Source organism: Malania oleifera, chromosome 2 (genome assembly GCF_029873635.1).
Source record: "Malania oleifera isolate guangnan ecotype guangnan chromosome 2, ASM2987363v1, whole genome shotgun sequence".
In the NCBI taxonomy this organism is placed as follows: Eukaryota; Viridiplantae; Streptophyta; class Magnoliopsida; order Santalales; family Ximeniaceae; genus Malania; species Malania oleifera.
In genome coordinates, this window is record NC_080418.1 from 62,682,058 (window position 1) to 62,704,424 (window position 22,367).

The following is a 22,367-nucleotide window of genomic DNA, read 5'->3' on the forward strand; positions in this document are numbered from 1 at the left end:
AAAATTTATTTTTTCACTTTTCTTAATAACCAAACATGAAAAAAGGGAAAACCTTCCTGTTTCTCCTCCGAAAATTTTTTCCTAGCTGCAAACAGATAGTTAAAATCCATGTAGAATTCATAGAAGTTAAAGAGCAATGAAGAATATGAACGAATCTTTCTTTTCTTTTTTTCTTGTTTGATTAAGCAGCAAAATGAAAAAAAAAATTTTAAATTTATTACAAAGTATTCAAAAAAATTTAATTTTACACATTATTAACATTTCACATTTTTTAAATTTAAAATCATATTAGAATAAAAATTCATTTCTAATAGTATTTTGATACAGACCAAAAGTAAAATAGAATATAAATTTTTCTTTTATTTTCCTTTCCTTTTTTCAGAAGAATCCTTGACCCAAACAGAAAGTAAAAGCCAATAAATATTTTGTCATGAGATTTAACTGGAATTCAAGTGGGCTACTTGCCAATACCATTCAATGGGTGAGGGAGAGATGATGATGCATCGAAGTGCAAATTGTTACTAAAAAGGATAAAAATATTCGTTGAAAGGGATTGTGAAGTGCAATCGAAGAGCACAACGAGGAGCATAAACTCCGGTCTTGAACTAGACGCAACAAAGTGCAGTAAAGATAATAGATCATACAGGTGCAATCTACAAGCGAGGGGGCACCACAGCCACCTCTCTTTTTCAACAGAAAGAAGAAAAATAAATGTGGGCAATTGGGTCCTCCAACCTTTCTTTCTCCAACACAAGACTGATGAAGACGAACACCAATTCCAGGACTAGAGATTGCAGCTCCGCATACCGTCCAAATGCATCATCAAGAACATTGATCTTGGTCCTCGGAAACTCAACTTACATGAAAGCATCTGTAGAAACACATTTGGTTGCAGCAGTGAATAACACGTGTAAAAATGATGCCAAAAATCTACCCACCAGACCAACTAATAGATTAGAGCAATTGAAAACCTTCTGTGGAGCCTTTTCTTTTCTTTTTTTTTCTGTGATAAAACAACTTCTATTTGTTAATCCACAAGTCACCATATGCCTAATGAGAACATTTGGTCATATTAGCAGGTGAGGTGATATGTTTGTGAAGGCAAAGCATGACGACACAACACGGCGCCCAGATTACAAACTTGGTAAATGAAAAAACAATGACTCCTTAAAACCCCTACTCCAGTCATACTGCAGTGAGCAGTAACGTCAGTTGGGCCCCTCTGCCCTCTTGACTGAAGGACACATCATGGTATTAATGGTCAATATGGAAAAATGTTTGTCCACATCCATTAAATAGTGCAGATAAAGCAGCAGCTCGATAAAAAATGCACGAAATACCAATAATACAAGAACCTCCAGGACTCGTGATGATTGACATGCATCTCTCTAGATTATAGCATTTAATAAAGGGCAAAAGACACTCACCTCGCCAGAAGTTTGGCAGAAAGACAGAGATCTCCCTTGAAGTTTCAAAAATGTCATAGAATGTAGGGTAAAAAATAGAGATCTAACAAAACAATAATTCAAATCATAGCAAGAATATATCTGTTTGCTCATTTTTTTTCCCAGTAACTCTCACATGATTCCACCCTAATCCCTAATGGTCATTTTCTTTTCCTTTCTTTACGTTCTTTTTTTCTTGTTTTTCTTTTTTTGAATAAGAAAATAAATATTTCATTTAAGAGAATGAGTAAGGGACAGAAAAAGTTCACCGATATACAGAATAAAAAACAATCAACAAAACTTAAAAAGGCAATAAAATTTCAGTAGATTGAAGATCTCCAGTCACTCTGGATATGAATCAAGAAACTCATGCAAAAGCAATAGCTAATGAAGCCCAAAGAGGCAAAGAACACCTATCCCAAAGAAAATGAAGAGGAAGCGAATATCCCCAAGGACTTGAATTCCTCTCTAACTAAATGCCCCTAACCATGGCAAGTAAAGCACAATCTCATACAATTCTGCACTCTTTCCTTTCCCCGAAACATGAAAAACTAGAGAAAAATAACTCCTCTATAGTATTCAGTGACGCCCAAGAATGACCAATGCTAAAAAGGAGATTTGACAGCCTCCTAACACAAGGACAACGCAGAAAAAAGATGAGCAAATACTCTCACTGCTCTGCCTACACAGCAAGTGAGTTGTCCTCTGCAAACAATCATTGGTATTTATCCGATTCAAAATTTAAAGGGAACTTGAGCTTCAACAATATGCTTACCCAGAATTAAAGAACCATCTGTGAAGGTTCAACAAGATAAGAATAAAGATCAAAATCACTTGGCCATAGAAAAGAGAACCCAACACGATTCCAGAATAGATCTCAAAGAAATAAACTCAAATCACACCCTAGCATTAAATTTTCCAAAATAATTAAAATCATTCTGACTAAAAATTTGCAATAAAAAAACATGAATGGCGAAAAGATGATACAAGCATAGGAAAGCATCACAAAAGGGAGTGTAACCCATCCACAAATCCTCCGAAAAATGGATTTTAGAACCATCTCCCTACCCGTTACAAGTCAAAGAAATAAGAGGTATAACTCTTTAAAAATAAATTTCAAAGGACTAGCATGGGAAACATTTTTCCTCCCATCCCACCTTAGCATCCCAATCATTCCTATGGAGCCCCATATTTTTTCTTGATTCCCTCATCCCAAAGGGACACAGTTTCTCAAAAAAAAGAAAAAAAATGCCATTAACACTTCCCCACCATATTTTCTCTTGATAACAAGCTGCCAAAGGGACTCAGTTGCCAAATGGACATCCCACCCCACCACACCCCCAAAAAAATACGAAAAAATTAAAAAATAATAATAAAAAAATAAAGAAAAACAGAAAGATGTTGACACTACAGTCCCTATACTCAATCCTCTTCTAGATCTAAGCTTCCTCACAACCTCCCAAGTAGCCTTTCCTATCCTTACCCCAACCCGAGGCCAAAGAAAATCTTGCATCAAATTTTCTATTCTCTCAGGCTCAGATATACTAAATGGGATCCCAAAAAGAGGAAAAAAAAAAATAGGAATGCTTGACAATTGGGATGGACTAGATTAATGCAAACTAAAGAAAATTGGTATGCTTCCATGCATCTAACCTCTTCACAGCTCTCTCCACAACAGGATCCCAAACCAAAGTAGCAGGAAGTCTACTCCCCAAAGGAAGACATAAATAAGTCATAGTCTCCTTGTTAAAGCTTGATATGCATTGTTGGTCCACAACCTAATAGCTTAAGCTTTTACCTTTTAGGTAAAGTGGTAATCTAACATCGTATCAGAGCTCTGGTAACCAGGATGCCCTGGGTTCTAGTCTTGTTGCACGCCTTTATTCTATGGTGTTATTTATCATTTGTTTGTCTTTCCATGTGCTGTCAGGCTGCACGTGTGGGGGAGTGTTAAAGCTTGATATGCATTGTTGGCCCACAACCTAATAGCTTAAGCTTTTTAGGTAAAGTAATAATCTAACACTCCTAGGGAACTCTTTGAACTTTGCAACCAGCTAAGGAAGCATAACAAGAGGCATCCTATGTACTCAAATTCAAACCAACCAAACTAGACTCAGATAAATTAATCTTAAGACCCAAAACAGGCTCAAAAATCTTTAGAATAGTTAAATTAAAGCATTCTTAAAAATCTCTAAACAACCTTTAGAAAAAAGAAAAATAGAAGAGAAAAGAAAAGAATAGTGTCTTGAGCAAATTAAAGATGCAAAAAAAATATTTACTCCTTAGACAAATACTAATTCCCTCCAAATAACATAAAACCCCGCACCTACATAACATTATACTCAAGATATCAACTAAAGTAAACAGAGAGGAGACAAAGGACAACCTCAATGCAAACCCCTCAGAGCTGACATGCTTATAAGTATGTAATTCTTGGTTCCTTGTAAATATCTCATAACCTTTTTGGCAGCTTTCCAATGATCCATTCCAGGATTACTTTGATATCAGCCAAGCATTCCTACTGCAAATGCTATGTCTGGTCTTATACAGACCTGTGCATACATCAAACTACCAACTGTAGACGCATAAGGAATGTTTTCCATTTCTTCCTTTTCCAATATATTTTTCGGCCACCGACTTAAGCTGAATTTGTCACCCTTCAAAATGGGTGTTGCATTCAGCTTACATTTATTCATCCTAAATTTCTCAAGAACCTTTTCAATGTAGGCCTTATGAGATAGTCCTAGTGTCCTTTGAGACCTATCTCTGTGAATTTCTATGCCAATGACATAAGAGGCTTCACCCAAATCCTTCATTTCAAAATTCTTAGAGAGAAATTGTTTCGTGTCATATAGCAATCTCAAATCATTGGTTGCAAGTAGGATATCATCCACATATAGGACTAAGAAAATAATTTTACTCCCACTAATCTTGAGGTATATGCAATTATCCACAATGTTCTCCGTAAAACCAAATGAAGTAATAACATCATGAAACTTTAGATAACATTGTCGGGAGGCTTGCTTTAGTCCATATATTGACTTCTTTAATTTGCAAACCAAATTATTGCCTTGATCAAAACAAAATCCGTCAGGTTCTTTCATGTATACATCTTCTTCAAGATCCCCATTTAAAAATGTTGTTTTCACATCCATCTGATATAGCTCTAAATCAAAATGAGCTACAAGAGCCATGATTATTCTAAATGAGTTTTCTTAGAAACTGGGGAAAAGTGTTATGGTAATCAATGCCTTCTACTTGAGTGAATCCCTTAGCTATCAGTCTGGCCTTATATCTCTCAATGTTACCATTTGAGTCTCTTTTAGTCTTGTAGATCCATTTACAGCTTACAACATTGACTCCCTTAGGTAACTCAACGATATCCCAGACTTGGTTTTTAGCCATAGAATCCATTTCTTCCTTCATGGCATCATACCAAACACTTGAATTTTCCCCACTCATGGCTTGTGAAAACGAGGTGGGATCATCTTTAAGTCCAACATCAAAGTCAGACTCTATCAAGTATGCATGATAGTCGCTAGGAATAGCAGATCTTCTTACCCTTGCAGACCTCCTTAAAACTTAAGTTTGAGTGTCACCCATATCAGGTGGGTGTTGTACTTCAGCCTCTATATTGACTTGTTCCTCTTGAGGTGGAGATGGTATTTCTTGATTTGACTGTTCTTCCAAAACATCATTTTGATTTTCTTGAAAGATAATCATTTTACCCTTATTCACAGATTCATTTTCTTTATTCTGTGTTTCCTCCCACTCTATCTTTCAAGAAACAGTGCTCCCACTACTGTCAATATCCTCAAGAAATTTTGCATTCCTAACTTCAACAATTCTAGGTGCGTGTGAGTGACAGTAAAATTTATAACCCTTAGAATTTTCTGCATAACCAATGAAGTATCCACTGATTGTTCTAGGGTCTAATTTCTTTAATTGTGGATCATAGATTCTGACCTCAACTGGACAACCCCATATCCTTCCATAACTCAAATGGCGTTTTGGGAACCGCCTTAGATGGAACTCTGTTTAAGATATACACTGCAGTTTTAAGGCCTCACTCCACAAATATAAGGGAAGATCATTGTTGCTTAACATACTCTGAACAATATCCATAAGGGTATGATTCCGCCTTTCTGCAACACCATTTTGGTAAGGTGATCCCAGCATAGTATATTGTGCAACAATACCCTCATCCTTAAGAAATTCTGCAAATGGACCCGGTCTTTGTCCTAATTCTGTGTATCTTCCATAATATTCACCACCTCTATCTGATCTCACGATCTTAATACTTTTGTCTAATTGTTCCTCTACTTTTTTCTTAAATGTCCTGAATGCATCTAGTGCTTCAGCTTTATTAAACAGAAGGTAGAGATACATATACCGAGTATGGTCATCAATAAATGAGATAAAGTATCTTTGACCATTTAGACAAGGGGGTACTCAATGGACCACAAATATCAATGTATGATCCCAAGTATTTCATTACTCCTCTTGGCACCTTTACTTGTCTTATTGATTTGCTTACCCTTTATGCAACCCACACAAGTGTTGAAATCAAAAAAATCTAGAGTTTTGAGGACTCCATCATTAACTAATCTCTTCATTCTTTCAATGGAGATATGACCTAATCTCCAGTGCCATAATTTAGAGGACTCATCAATAATGGTACGTTTAGTACCAACATTATCATGCATTGTTAGGAGACTTTGCCCATAGACAGGATCTAGATTTAATTTGTACAAACCATTTATTAAATTTCCACTGCCTATGGCAACTAAATTTTTAGATAAATAAACTGTAGAGTTTACAAAATGAAATTGAAACTTCAAATGTGCTAGTCGAGAAATTGAAATTAAATTTCTGGAAAAAGAAGGTACATAAAAAATGTTTTGACTAGTTCTAGCTAAAATTTATTTTCTAAAACAAGCTTAAAAGTCCCCACAACCTAAACGTGCGAACGCATTACAAAATGAAATTGAAACTTCAAATGTGCTAGTCTAGAAATTGAAATTAAATTTCTGGAAAAAGAAGGTACATAAAAAGTGTTTTCAAGATCTAGTTGAAATTTATTTTCTAAAACAAGCTTAAAAGTCCCCACTGCCTGAACGTGCGAACGCATTCCATTTCCAGAATAGATGCCTTGTTCACTTCTCGTTGGTTTCCTTAGGCTGAGAAAGCCCCACATGACATTAACAACGTGAATTGTAGTAACTGAATCAATCCACCATGTATTATGATGAGTATCCATGAAATTAGATTCATAACACACAAGAACATTGAGAATACTCTTTTTCACGAGCCATTGCTTGTATTCAAGCAATCTTTCTTTTGGTGCCCCTTTTTCTTACAGAAGAAGCATGCATCACTATGGTAATTTCGTTTCAATGACCCTTTTTCCTCCTTCTTAAAAGGTTTACCATCAGCACCTTTACCTTTCTTTCTTTGTCCCTTTTTGTGAGTGAAAAAATTGGCACTCTCCAAATTTTCATGTTTCAACCTCTCCTCTTCTTGCACACACATAGTCAGCAGCTCATTAATAGACCATTTTTCCTTATGTGTGTTGTATGATATTTTAAATGGTCCATATGCTACAGGGAGAGAGTTGAGTATGAAATGGACAAGAAAGGATTCTATAATCTCAATCTCCAATGACTTGAGGCGGGCTGCAATGTCCCTCATTTCCATGATGTGCTCACGCACTCTTAGATTTGTGATGTTTCGTCACTGACAGCTTGTTCATTAGGGTGCTAGCAAGTGCCTTGTCAGAACTAACAAATTGCTCTTCAATAGCCTTTATGTAGTCCTTGACATAGTCACACTCAGGAATTGACTCTCTAATGCTCTTGCTAACATGCGACTTGATGAACATTAGACACAGACGATTGGATTTCTCCCACCGTTCATAGGCCAATTGATATGTAGCAGGACCTGACTTCGTAGGTATTGTCGATTTGTCAATACAGAGTACTAGATCAATATCCATGCACCCTAATGTCAAGAGGATTTTGTTCTTCCAATCCAAAAAATTTTCACCGTTCAGAATTGGAAAATGAGAATCATTACTTAGAATAGAAGTGCAATAACCAAGAAATTTAATTAATACTTTGAAACAAAACTGCAGTTTGAACCAATCAATGTTAGATCAAAGAAAAAATCTAAACATTTCCTGTGGGTATAGGTTGCATAATGCATTAGATATGCTTATACTTTATAATAAGACTAGTGGAATAAGGAAACCTATACCTGTAGGTATTTAGTATTCCCTTTCTTAATCACTATCTTATTCCAATCATGTCAAAGAAAATAATTACCTCCTTGTAAGGTAAAGTAATCATCAACTATGACTTAACTGCAATGTGGATTTAAAGCCAATTTATAAAAAAAATATCTGCGTGTCATAAAATTGTTGTGGCTAATTTTTAATACACAATGATATTCATTTTTCTTGATATAGCTCAATCCATTATTTAGAAACTTTAATATTCTAGGTCTATTTTACTGTAGATACGAATAGCACTACCAAGTAAGTTCCCAGGAAAGATTTTTCTTTCCCAGACAGAACTTCAAGATTCCCAGGAAAGATGGAGGAGTCACAATGGTCCCGCTTAAAATCCAATCTCCTAGACAGAATCTCCTTAGATGTACACATCCATACCCCACAGCAAACAGTCTATTAATTTAATTAAGGCTTATATAATCATGTATTTCAATACTGATGTACATGAAATAAAATACAATTTTAACAATAAGCCTAATTAATAAAGACATATATTGGCATTTACATAAAAATTTAATAAATGCACAAATAATAATCACAATTATAGGCCAATAAAAATTAATAAATGCATATATGACGTGCATTAAATATTTATGCACAGGTTTTTTCTTTGGTTTGACTAGTCAAAGGGTTCACCTGTGCGGTCAGGTCAATGGTCAACCGGTTCACTGAACCGGGCCAAGCTCTGTCCAGATGCGCAGGTTGAGAACGGGTACAGGGTCAAGTTGGCGGAGTCTCCCATGCACATTTTATCGAGTCAAGCCTTAGAGTGGGTCAGCCTATTTGACCAATGGCTCATGCTTTATAAACCTAACTGGTTTGTTTACTGAACTGGGCCAGGCCCAAATCCCACGGCCAGTGAGATTTAACAAGGCTCTTCTTCTCCTCAATGGGCCGGATGCAGCGCACGGCCCAATACCCTAGGCCTAAACGACACAACCCACACCGTTTCAACCCTCTTTGGCACTCAGGAAACCCTAGCGCCACCGGCCCTTCCTTGCCTCTTGATCCAGCGCGGCTTCACTTCCTCATGGTGACTTCACTATTACGCGAAAAAATCAACACAAAAACTTTCTCATCCGAGACCACTCAGTGAACAGACCTATCAAAAAGAAAATCTCTCTTTGGAAAGAAAAACATGCCGTGAGATTGGTAAAATAAGCACAATACATATACCGAGTTTGCATATTTGAGAACAGTGCATGCCGAGTGAATTTCATCATAGAAATTAATACTGTAATATCAAAATCAATTTCTTGAAAAATAATTTCATGCGATTTTAGAATAATAGAAACTAAGCAATATGGTATGGAGTTGGCTCTGATACCACTAATGGAAGCATAATTTCATAAACTTCAAACAAACAATTGTTTACAAGCGGAAGAGAACAGTGATCTAACCTCCAGCCGTAACTGCTCAAGTCTTCAAGAAAGAGATCTGAAATAAGAAAGAGAACTATGAGAAATAGAGAAAGAGATTTGGGAATTCTCTTTACTCTCATCGTGTTTCAGAAGAGTAAAAGGAGTAGGGTTTTTGGTCAGTTCTATATTACCGTAAGCCAATGTGTGACTTAATGGTTAATCACAGGCCCTATTTATAGACTGGTCAAGACCCCATCCACTGAGAGATTTCCTCTCACATTTCCTACCATCAAGGGATTGTGAGTTTTCAAAATCTCTCATTTGAATTTCAAATCAGATTCAAAATCTTCCATTTGAATTTCAAACCAACGACTTAGTCTTAGGAGACTTAGTCTTAGTATATCAAGTAGTTACTGTAAAATTTCATCTCCCATATTTGATTTTTTTGAATAAAATAATAATTATAATAATTTAGATAATAGTATTTTCAAATAAAACAAGATGTGTTATGCGTGCCACTTAAAAAGAAATCATGCGAACTAACAGTTTTACTTTATTTTGAAAGAGGTTATACATTGTATGCTTCTTATTTTTGTTACTATAATGTTATCAAGGAATACTTGGCTAGAGTTTAATTTTTGGGTTGACATTTGAGAATATGCTTTAATATTGTGGTACAATAATGCTTAAAATATACAAAATGTTGCAAAATTGGATTGCTTGAGATACGAAAAATTCACAGATTTTGGTGTTGTAGATTGATCAATTTTATAGAGGAAACATTAGCGATGTGTTTGGGAGCATGAATTTTGCGTCTTGGATTTAGATTTATGTGGATTTGTGTGAAATTCAATATAATTTTGAATTATATTTTATCCAAATTCACATAAATTCATATATAAGGTCCGAATTCCAAGCTCCCAAAAACATGGAGTAAGAGGGATCTTGTTTATAGATTATATCAAGTGAGTGGAGCTGGGTAGCATATGTGGAACGTTGTTTTAAATTACTGCCATTAGGTAGCGTAAGGGCTGGTGCATACAGGAATTTTAGTCATTTGTATTGCATTTAGGCTTGCATTAGCAGATAGGAGAGAACAATTGGCCATAAAGGCCTCTTCTTAAATGTAACGGGCTGTAGTTGTGATTCTGTCATGGTTCCATGATACTTCTGTCATCCTTAAAAGTAAAATTTGACCATTATTTTCTCATTTTTTCACTCAATTTATTGCTTAAGTTGCTCTATCTCGTTCCAGGCTTCCAGCCTATATCTATCATTTTGAAGCATGAAAAACAAGATTTTGGGGTTCGAAATTTGTATCAAGCTACTGTGCAGTCAACAAAGTCACGGTTAATCAATACAAGCACTTGTTTTTTATCCAATTTGGTGTTGTTGGAGCTTGATTTCGGTTAGGAATCCAACTCCTTACCTTCTTGTACTTTGATTCAGCATAGAAAGCAATAAATCTAAAGGATTTATTGGAGATATATTTGGAAGAACCCTCTCTCTTGCTTAAGTAATTCTTTTATATAATGTTTTTCTTTGATTCTATGTTGCATATGTTCCACTCATGACGCATTTTAAATTCATGATGCGGAGAGATTTTAACTATTGAGTCTTGGCAAAATTAAAATGCCTTGTACAAAAAAATTTAGTTGATTTAGGAGTAACATACACGTTACCCGAAGAGCATACTTGAAATTATGATCTTGAGATGTATAACTAGTAATGCAAGAAAAGAAAAACTAAAAATAACTAATAATAAATTTTCTGGGAACTGAAGTCGTCAAATGATGATACTTAAGATTGTTTGATCTGTCCAATGGAGAATTTATAAATCACTATGGATGTCTGAGCCAACGTAGGTTGAGGTGCAATGAGGACAAGAAAGCATGTAAAAATAATTTCACACAAGTGTCAAATATAAATCAGTGTGGATGTCTAATTCAATGTAAGTTGAGACAACAACTGCAAGAAGCATGTCAAGAATAATTTTACATGAGGCAATGTTAAGGGTGTGAGACATGTCAAAAAGACATGATCATGAAAAAGGACTAGATCAAACTGAACAAGGGGGATATATGATTTTGTTGTGCTGAAGTTGCTAGGCAAAATTGGTTGGGCTTGTTGAACTTAATAAGCATGGCATTTGGTATTTGGGTCTTATTATCTGTGATGGATTGGGAGAGGATCAGGGCATCTGTTCACAAGGGATGGATGCTCCAAGGCTTAGGATGTGATGCCACAACTGAAGTTGAAGTCCTGGACAGCAATGAACTTGACTGCAAGCCTGCAAAGTCATCCTAAGGTGAAGGGAGTCAAGAAAATGGGATCAGTAATCACTGTTTGCTTTCAGAGTGTAAGTGGGTGAACATGGCATTGGCATTGTGCCACTAATTTGGCTCACGGTTCTTATTTGATATGCTGCAAATTAGACCTGCCTTCGTCCTGCTTTTGAGGCTTCTCACAGCTGTGCTTAGTCACATTCTCTCTCTTTCCCTCAATGAATTTCCTCTTGATGTGGATTTTCCTTGTTCCTTTCCTTTGGCTATTATTAACACTCCTTTCCCAAGCAAAGAGAAGGTGATAGCTTCTCTGAAGAAGCATGAGCAAGCTTCTATTGCTACGCAACAGTGAAGCAGGATAGCATTTGTGCCCGTGTGTTTGAATTTGAGGAGAACCATGCAAATATAGAGTGTGTAGAAGGGGAAACTCTGTGAAATGTGCAGTTGTTGAAGTTTTCTTTGATGATGTATGAGAGTTTGATACGAATTTGATGAAAGAATTTGATGTAAGACTCAGAGAGAGAGAGAGAGAGAGAGAGAGATGCGGTTTATAGTGAAGTAACCATAAAAAATAAAAAATAAAAAAAAAAAAAGGGCAGCCTGGTGCACAAAGCTCCCGCATATGCGGGGCCCGAGAAAGGGGCGGACCACAATGGATCTATAAGCATGCGAGAAAAGTAGAAGGAAACAAACATGAGATTAGAGACATAGAGATACCAAAAATAGTAGGAATTTAAAATTCAATGAAGTAACTAACTGCTTAATTACACAACCTGCGGGTTATGGTAAATAAATCCTAAAATGATTAGTAAAATTGAAAATGACCTACTACAAAATGCACTGAAATCCCAAAAAGAACAAAATTCCTAAATATAAATAAAACCTTAATGTGGCGTTTGATTCACAGCGTCTAAAGATGCCATCTGGGCATGCAGTATTCCCATGATTGGTTTTTTACTTTGATAACATAACTTTCTATCCCTTAATATCAAGTTGGATGAGTGATACTTGAAAAAAGGAATGCCTGTATGTATTATTTTAGCACAAAACTCAATGGATAAAATGAAATACTAAAAAAAAACTTCCCAACTCGTTGAAAACACAATTACCAAAACCAATAAAATAATAATATTATATAATTACTACATAATTCAGAGCTAATTCAATGGTGCAAGTATTTTTTAAATAATAATAATAAAAATAATAAAGTGAAGTATTTTTGAATTTTTAAAATATAACTAGTGACTTTTTGCCACCTCATAATTTGTAGTGATTCCCCTGGTTGGGAATCTTGACACTCATTATTTAAAATGGGAATGGGGATGCTTGTAATGAATAGCTTTGTAGGAATATATACCATTCTTGGGAATGGGATTGCCGACTTAACCAAATGTGACGCATTGTTAGTGGCTCTAATAATTGGCTTGACACTGCCTAAGAAGCTTGAATACAGATTTTGGGTAATGCTAAGAACGTGATGATGCTATGATCTTTTAAAAAGTAAGGTAAGATACCACAAGGTTACATCAATAAAAATAATTTTTTTATATTTTATTAATTCTAAATTTTTTGGTATATCATTCATATTCTATAGTTGTAAGTTTATTATAGTTTAATTTCATGAATACTCCATATAAATAATAAGCAAAAATTCTATGATATTTTTGTAATTGTGCTTTTATTTTTAAATTATTATTATTTAATACTTACAATGGTCACTTTAGGTTCAATGTGTGTTTGATACATTTATGGAAGAATGTTGGAGAGAAAATTAAAATTCATGGCAAAAAACTACTACTTTTTAACAAAAGATGTTCAAGAAATTGTCAACAAGCAGATCTAAATACCTTAGATGTATTATGCAATTTGAAGGGGAATACATATCTTTCAAGCTGGTTGAGTAAAATGCAAGTGTTTCAGGTATGTTGTATGCCGTAGAATACCCATAAAACTAAAAGGGGAGATCTATAAGATGGCTATAAGACTAGCTATGCTATATGGATTGGAATGTGGCCTGCTAAGAAACAACATATCTAGAAAGTAAAGTTGCTGAAGTGGCAAAGCTAAGGTGGATGGGTGGTATACCTCTAAGAAATAAAGATAAATAAAGGATGATTAAGGTGGTTTGGATGATAGCAAAATTAGCTAAATAATGCATGAATGAGGCTTGAGCCAGCCAATGTTTGTGGCAGAGGGAAGGGGTGCACCTAGAATAACTTGGATTGAGATAGTAAGTATTTGACAACCCTCTAATTATCAAAGGGTAATTGTGCGGAATTACAGAAGAGGATTCATGTGGCTAATCCCACCAAGTGTGACTTAAGGCCGGGTTGTTGCTGTTTATGTGTTTTATACTTTTGAAAAGTATTTGAGAACTATTGGATGCATATTGAAAATTAAAATTTTCATTTGACAATTTTAAAGACGTAGATGGAAGTAGCATATGTGTATCCTATACATGGTACAGGATTATAATTTCCTTTACAAGTGTTTAAGCTAGATGGGGGATTTCCTTTTCCCTAGGCAGCTCCGTGCATGTAATATTTAAGATTGTCATTTATGTTTATTGAATTGCCATTTAACCACCTGGTAGGAAAGTGGGCATGGGCCACATACAAGAAACTTCAGTGCCTTGATGTTGTGTATGCATTGAAGCGTAGGGAACCAAGTTTGAGAGCCTCCTTGAACCACTATGAATATGATGTTGTAGCTTGACATGTAAGCCCAAACTTTGTTAATCAGCTTAGCTTAGTCTGAATTGTTGCGAACAGGTGGAAAATTTGCTTTGTAATTAGATGAACTGTTTTAGGACAGAAACAGCAATAGAACTGAACGGAGAGATCTAAGGGAGAGAGAGAGAAAGAAGGGAGACTAAGAGAGATTGATGCAGGGCAGAACTGATAGTCAGAAGCAGATCAGAGAGACAAACAGAAAGAGAAGGAAGGAAGGAGAAGAAAGAAGAAGGGAGGAGGAAGAAGTACAAGGAGAGGGCTGCTCAAAAGAGAGAAAACAAGTCTGAACTTTTGAATTCAGATGTGATTACTGTCCCCAGATGGTACAAATACCAAAATATTGATACCCAACATCTAACTATACACATAATTACAAAACAATCCCAACATAACAGAAAATTATGCAATACAAACAAAAATCTAATACGTGCATAGTTTCCAAAATATGCACTGAAAATAAGGATGCTGGTTAGGCAGCTGAAATTGTGTAAGTGGTCCTCCACTCCTCAGTCATGAAGTCTATTAGTTTGGTGTATGTTAGATTAGGAGAAGGGTTTTCACTTGTGAGAAAGGTTTAAAATGACCAAAATAGATATGTCATTTTAAGAAACATAATTAAGGCCTAGATGATTTTGTAATATTTTTAAAAAAAAATTAAAGACATTCATGGTATAGAATAATCAATTAGAAAAACTAGCTTCTAGCTTTCAAAAGCTCAAAATCTGTAATTTCCAAAGTTGCTAAGAAAAGCTAAAAGCTGGCTTTTTAAAAGCTGAAAAGGCTATTCACCAAATGTGCTGTACCAAACTTTTACTTTTTTAAAAGGAGAAGTTCATCCAGGAAGGGAGGAGAAACTCACCCTAAGTCTGGTACTCTTGATGGGTGCATGCCTGCAGTTTCTAGTCAGGATCTTGAGGGGAATGTAGTGTCTGTGTGATTTTTGGCTTGAACAGTGGGAGATTGGTTTCATTTCTGAAGTTTGAGGAAGTTATCTTATTGGATAAGTTAAGGATTCACGAGGATGTTTGCAACCTCTTTGTTCTCCCGCTTCTTACTTGGCTGAGGTCTCTTTTTATTAGAAGATGTGGATTATAATCAAGGGAGGTCAATATGTAGATGGTTGATTCAGCTTCAATAGCTCCTCGAATTTGGCCATAATGGGGTAAACTCCATCTGTGATCATCAATATTGAAATCGACATCAACCTCAAAATTTTCATTGGAATTTCTGTGTTGAAGCTTTGATTCAGCTTCAATAGCTCCTCGAATTTGGTGATAATGGGGTAAACTCCATCTGTGATCATCAATATTGAAATCGACATCAACCTCAAAATTTTCATTGGAATTTCTGTGTTGAAGCTTTGATTCAGCTTCAATAGCTCCTCGAATTTGGTGATAATGGGGTAAACTCCATCTGTGATCATCAATATTGAAATCGACCTCAACCTCAAAATTTTCATTGAAATTTCTGTGTTGAAGCTTCCAGAATTTAGCTAAATTTGAAATTCAAGGCCTTCATTGACAGCAACAGGCACAAATACCCCTTCATCCATGTCATCGATGGTGTTGCTGTCGCCTACATCCTTGATCCCGACTATAATCCCTGCATTGCTCACTCATTTTTTCAGTTTAACAGTGTGAGGAAGGAGGTTTGTCGAGATGATTTTCAGTTTATATTCAATTATCGAGTTACAGTGAGTGGTATTTACAATCTGTATTTGCCGAGGCTTATCGTGTAATGGAATATGCAGTTTAAATGCGAATAATGGGAGATAAGAATGAAAGAGAGCATTGTGAGATGAGTCTTGCATGCATGTGCAGCATTAGTTGGCTTAGATAGCTGCTGCACATGTATGAATTTTATTGAGCTGCTGCATCAGATGGCCAAGGGAGCCATCACAAAGTCTTTTGAGCCTTTTTAACACATAATTTTAAACCATGATGGCATTTCCAAGCCCTTGTTCACAATGCAAGTCACAGAACTTGTACACAGCTTCTATATAGTCCAAAATCAACAGCAGAAAACACTAGATGCCCCTCTCTTGTCTTTGTCGACACACCAGCAAGCTGTTGTGTAGAAGTTCCTCTTTATCCTGTCTGACATCCAATTCCCCTAACCCTCTTGACTGTGGCTCATGGGAGGCACAGTGGAGAATCAGGTTGTTGTCCATGTGGTTGACACAAAGGTGGTGGGACGATGTGCTCAACAGTATTTTTTGTACTTTTTTGTCGTGTTATTTTTTATTTGCTACGGTAACTATTTCCTTGTTTATGTTGCTTGATTATAATGGAGGAAACATCTTTCTCTTTTGAACTGCTTGTTTCATGGTAAATTTGTTTGTGAGAAAAGGTTTAAATTTTAAATATGAAGCTCCAAACTTACCAGCTGTTAAAAACAAAGTCGAGTTGCTAAATAGCTAAGTACATAAAGAGATCTCATGTTGGATAAGCCTTCATGTTTATGTGATTGTTGCAGGACCACCAATTCATTAAAGGTAAAAAAAAACTGTTCTATATGATTTTGTTAATGAAGTTCTGTATCATATTGCAAGCATCTTGAGCCCATGCCTCCATGCATCTCTACTTTATACTTAGCACATTTTTTTTATCCATTTATTTCATCCTTTTGTTCATTTTAGTTTTTAACCAAACGTATATTACAATCATGTGAGATGTCTTACTTGGATGACACCCATTAGAGGTAACCAATAACCATGATAGTTGTCAGACCACACAGGCAAAGTGTCTTTGATTTCCCAGGCCCCCCACAAGTCTCATAGTTTTTGCTGCCATCAGCTGCTCACTCATTTTGTCCCTTGCCAAATACACCTTCCTGTTCATGCCTTCCGCTACCTTGATCCAAACTCCAAGTTCTGCTGATTGTTAGAGAGGTTTACTGTTTAACAATCTTGCTGACCAAACTTCTTCCTTCTTCAGGTAAGCTAAATCTGGTTTCTGATTATCATGGTAAATTGGAAAATAAATTTTTTGTTTCAGATTTTGGGTGATGATAACCTTGACTGAGGGATCTTGTCCCCTGAAGCAGTCACATGTTCCAGCAACCACTGAATTGCCAAAGGGGTTTGGGTCCTAAAAGCGATGTTGTAGCTATTGAGCCCTAGGGGTGGAATGACATTAGAGACTTCCTTGAAGATTTAGGTTTTCAGTTGGTTAGGCCTAGTGAGGAACAGGTGAAGGTGTTAGTATTCTCTAAAGGGGATAGTAGGATGAGAATGAAGAAAAAAGAGAGGCAACTGAAGAAAACTTGAATCTTATATAAATTATGAAGGGGATAGAGATAGAGAACTAGGGGGTGTTAGAGGTAGGTATCCCACTATCCCACGAAGGTTTAGTTGAAATGCGAGAGGTCTAGGATATAGAGTTAAGCGGAAGGCAGTTCATGAGGTGTTAATAGGTTGTAAGCTGATATTGTTTTCATTGAAGTAAAAAAGTGAAAGTTCATGGATGGGTTCTCAGTTAAGAGTATTTGGAATATAAATTAGAGGATTGGGTGTCTTCTTTTTAGGATGTATTTAATTCTTTGGGATGCAAGGTTCATCTCTAAGGTTGATTCACTTGTAGGGTCTTTCTCTTGGTTGGTTCTCATAGACATTAGAGGTAGAGGAGAGCGGTGGTTAATGGCCATAATTGTCCTTGTCTTAGGCCTTGCTTTTGGGATGAACTTAGGGATTTGTATGGCTTGTGTGGTCCGTACTAGTGTTTGGGGTGGTTTAATGTGCTTTGGGTTTCTTAAAGAGCTCCATAATTACAACCAGACGGGGATTTTGATGATTTTATTAGAGATTGTGATTTGAGAAATATTCCTTTGTCTAATGAGGATACTTTTCCCAATCTAGTTCAAGAGGTCCATTCTAGAATGATCAGAAAATTTTCTCATTGTGTTGGAGTCTAGTTATGTGAAGGATGCCCTTGTTTATTTCATTTTGAAAATATGTGCCTATCATAACTTTTTTATGTTAGTTGCTGGTTGATGGAGTGAATATCAGTTGCAAGGCTGGGCTGTTTTTGTTTTTGTGAAGAAGAAAATTTGAAGGACAGATGCAAAGTGTGGAATAAGGAGGTTTTTGGAGATATGAGGGGAAAGAAAATTAAATTTTGAGGGAGATTGGGGATTTAGATGGGATTGAAGGGGTGGTGGGACTTTTAGGGGACAAGCAGGATAGGAGGAACATTCTCAAAAATGAATTGGAGGACTTATGGAAGGAGATTAGATGGAGACAAAAAGGTAAGGAGCATGTGGGTGAAGTAGAAAGACTGTAATACTTATTTGTTTCGTGGGATTGCCTATGGAAGGTGTGGAAATATGATTATGGAGTTAGATGTGGAGAGTGAATATGGAGGAAATTAGTCAGTTCTATAAGGTCTTTGTTTTCTGAGGAGAATGTTGCTTGACAAATGATTAATGGATTAGATGGGAGTACTATTTTAAGGAACAATGGTTGCTGATTAGAAAGGCCTTCTTTTGAGGAGGTGATGGAAGCATTGCTTGGAATGAAGGGATTGCTGGTGGAAAGAAATATGATTATGAGGTTGGAGATGGAGACTGGAGAGTGATCAGAGGAGATTAGTTAGTTTTATTAGGTTTTGTTTTCTGAGGAGAATGTTGCTTGACATATGATTAGTAGATAGAGTCATTAGATGGGAGTCCTATTTTTGAGGAGCAACTATTGCTGGTTAGAAAGGTCATATTTTGATGAGGTGAAGGAAGCAGTGTTTGGAATGAAGGGTGTATAACACCAGGTTCAGATGGTTTTACCATGACTTTCTTCACCACTTTTGTGATATTAATGAGGGAAAACTTCTAAAAGGTGGTTTATGTATTCCATGCTAATGGGATTGTAGGAAAAACTGATAATTCTACTTTTTATCACCCTTGTGCTCAAGAAGGATCTTTCTTTGTATGTGAGAGATTACAAGCCAATTAGTTCAGTGACCGTACAATATTTTTACAAAGTTTAATCCAAAAGATCGTGTGCAGTGGCTGCTACTCTCTCTTCCTCCCAGGCAGCATTTGTTGGAGAAGTGGTTGGATAGACAGATTCGGATTTCGCCAGATGTCAAGATTCAAAGAAATCCACTTCAGGATATGTCTTTATGCTAGCAAGTGGTGTTATATCTTGGAAGAGCACCAAACAGACAATAGTTGTATCATCTACCATGGAGGCAGAGTTTATAGCATGCTTTGAAGCAACTTCACAGTCCAAATGGTTAAAAAATTTTATCACAGGGCTTCAAATTGTGGATTCAATATCAAAGTCATTAAGGATTTACTGTGATAACTCGACAGTAGTGTTCTTTTCAAAGAACAACAAGAGTGGGAGCAGAAGTAAACACATCGACATAAAGTACCTTACTGTCAAAGAAAGAATTAAAGAACAAGAAGTGACCATTGAACATATAAGTACTGATTTAGTGGTGGCAGACCCTATGACGAAAGGATTCTCAATCAAAATGTTTACAAAACATGTGGAAAGCATGGGATTGGTTAGTACACTTTGTTCTTGATCTCTTATTTAATTGTCGATAAAATCAATTTATTTGTGCACATATAGTATCTATTCCTAAAATTGTCCATTGGGACATTAGACCTACAATGACTTATAAGAAGTCATGCATAAAGAGTTACCACACAAAGTTTTATTAAGAAAGGTCGTACATCGTGATACATGGAAGGAATTGTTTACTACATAAAGAAAAACAAAACCGTCATGATTCATGTATTATCTTTCTATAAAAGTTAAAGTAGTTTTGTGGCCATATTCATTTTTGAACTTCTTATCCCATAAAGTCTTCAAAATGTATAATGTGAGCCAAGTGGGAGAATGTTAGCGCACATGTTTCCTTTTTAAGTGGCACACATAACACATCTTGTTTTATTTGAAAATACTATTATCTAAATTATTATAATTATTATTTTATTCAAAAAAATCAAATATGAGAGATGAAATTTTACAGTAACTACTTGATACACTAAAACTAAGTCTCCTAAGACTAAGTCATTGGTTTGAAATTCAAATAAAAGATTTTGAATATGATTTGAAATTCAAATGAGAGATTTTGAAAACTCACAGTCCCTTGATGGTAGGAAATGTAAGAGGAAATCTCTCAGTGGATGGGGTCTTAACCAGTCTACAAATAGGACTTATGATTAACCATTAAGTCACACATTAGCTTACGGGGATTTAGAACTAGCCAAAAACCCTACTCCTTCTATTCTTCTAAAATACAGTGAGAGTAAAGAGAATTCACAAATCTCTTTCTCTATTTCTCATAATTTTCTTTCTTATTTCAGATCCATTTCTTGAAGACTTGAGCAGTTATGGCTGGAGGTCAAATCACTGTTCTCTTCCGCTTGTAAACAATTGTTTGTTTGTAGTTTCTGAAATTATGCTTTCAAAAACAACATAAAGGCCTAGTATGTTCAAGAATCAGACATTGAATTATTCGAGCTCAGCACTAACCTATGATGTTTGCCTATTCATGAAGGGCAGAAGGCTAATCATTCTAGCATACAAAACTACTTAAACATTAGGAACTCACAATAATCCAGAAGAAGATAAATAGATATATGTTTAGATCATTTTGTTTTCTCAATCAATTAAAGAACTCAAAGAATGAGACAATAATACCAATTAAATAGATGTCAAGAGCATCAACATTCACGATTAATAACAAATAAAAATTAAAGAAATATAGGTGCAAACCAGAGAACAATGCCAATTCAATTCATTCAATAGCTAAAAACGTTATCACGGCAAGAACCATACCATCCACTAGAACTTGGCCGATTCCCACTTGAACTCGGCTGAGTCATCTCCCCCAGATGTGCTTCCCCATCCCTCCTCACCTTCTCATAGCCGCTCGACTTCGGACGTCCTTCTTCACCGTAACAGTTTGGTGACACGAAATTCCCCGGCCCGTGACCGAATTCCCTGGATCGCAGCCCGGGTTGCTTCTGAGACTCCGTCAAGGGTTTATCCTCCCGGCCTACAAAACCAGGTCGGAGATGGGGTGGCACAAATCGATTCGGCTTGGGCGACGGCAAAGGCTCCTTATCTCTCTCCGGGATCGGAACCGCCAAGGGCAGCGATGGACCGGCCCCAGTTCGGCCTAAGGGGCGCAGGGAAATGGAATCGGGTTCGGACCGGGTTTGATCTGGTACAGGCTGCGGTTGAGATTGTTGCTGTGGCGAAGGTGGTGGTAGCGAGGGTTGAGGTCGGGGTTTGGGAGAGGGGCGGGTCAGGACGAGCATGCGGCCATGGGTGCGGGTCACGGCGGCGAGGTGTGTTTTGTGTTGGTGAGTAGCGGCAACGGAGGTGGTGGCGGCGGTTGAAGGGGAAGGGGAAGGAGAAGGAGAGGCAGAGGAGGATTTGGACGAGGTGTTGATGAACTTTTTCTCGTAGATGTCGTTGAAGTTAACAGAGGCGTATTTGTTGCTCCTTGCCATCCACCACCACCACCTGCGGCGGAGAGAGAGAGAGAGAGAGAGAGAGGAGGGGGAGCGAACGTGTTGAAAGCAGGAGGTGGCGTTCGACCTTGCGTCCGGTTTGTCTGCTTGTTGCCTTGTTCACTGCGTATTGTGCTTACCGGGATTTGCTAATTTTGGCGCATGAGCCTACCACGTCTCACTATTTCAGCACCGAAAAGTACCTTACCCAAAAAATTTTAAAAAAAAATAAAAGTTAAAGGAGAGTTTGGTATTATTGTCCAAATTTATCGAAATAAGAATTAAAAATTAACAATCCGTTTGGTTATTATTTTTCAACTAAAACAAATTAACAACTTAATTAAATAAGTTCTTATTTTTGTCTTTGAATCAAGAAGTAATTACAAAATATAACTAAATAATAAAAGTAATAAAAATATTATAATAAAATAAAATTTATTTTAATTCTTTTACTTGATCTTTATATTTTAAAATTCACTCTATAAAACAAACTTATCAAGTATGACAATTAAAAATAATAAAAATATTCTTTAATACCTTTTATTATTGTTTAGTTTTTTAAAAATTTTATAAGTATTTTTATTTTAATTGTATTTTAAATTCATGTGATCATTTTATTTAATTTTAAATAATAATACAGATAAAATAAATGATTTAATAGATTAAAGTTAATTATAAATGCAAAATATTCTAACAATAGGTTACCAAAATAACTTAAAATCGTAAAACTTGGCTTTCAGTTTTTTTTACAAATAGTTGAAAATTGTTACCAAAAATAGAAAATTGAC

The 22,367-nt window shown here is 36.1% G+C and overlaps 1 protein-coding gene across 3 annotated transcripts; it reads right to left on the reverse strand.

Annotated features, from left to right (window-relative positions):
• Positions 1 to 442: 442 nt before the first annotated feature.
• On the reverse strand, positions 443 to 21,773 carry LOC131149313 (uncharacterized). 3 transcript variants are annotated; one of them, XM_058099658.1, is made up of 2 exons: positions 20,900 to 21,773; positions 443 to 871 (listed from the first exon to the last, which is right to left on the reverse strand). In XM_058099658.1, coding segments are annotated over exons 1-2 (681 nt in total). In that variant the 5' UTR covers positions 21,580 to 21,773; the 3' UTR covers positions 443 to 870. The 3 variants fall into 3 exon arrangements, with proteins under 3 accessions (XP_057955641.1, XP_057955642.1, XP_057955640.1); XM_058099659.1 differs by lacking the exon at positions 443 to 871 and adding an exon at positions 9,135 to 9,171 and having other exon boundaries at positions 20,900 to 21,719; XM_058099657.1 differs by lacking the exon at positions 443 to 871 and having other exon boundaries at positions 20,704 to 21,719.
• Between the last annotated feature and the right edge of the window lie 594 nt (positions 21,774 to 22,367).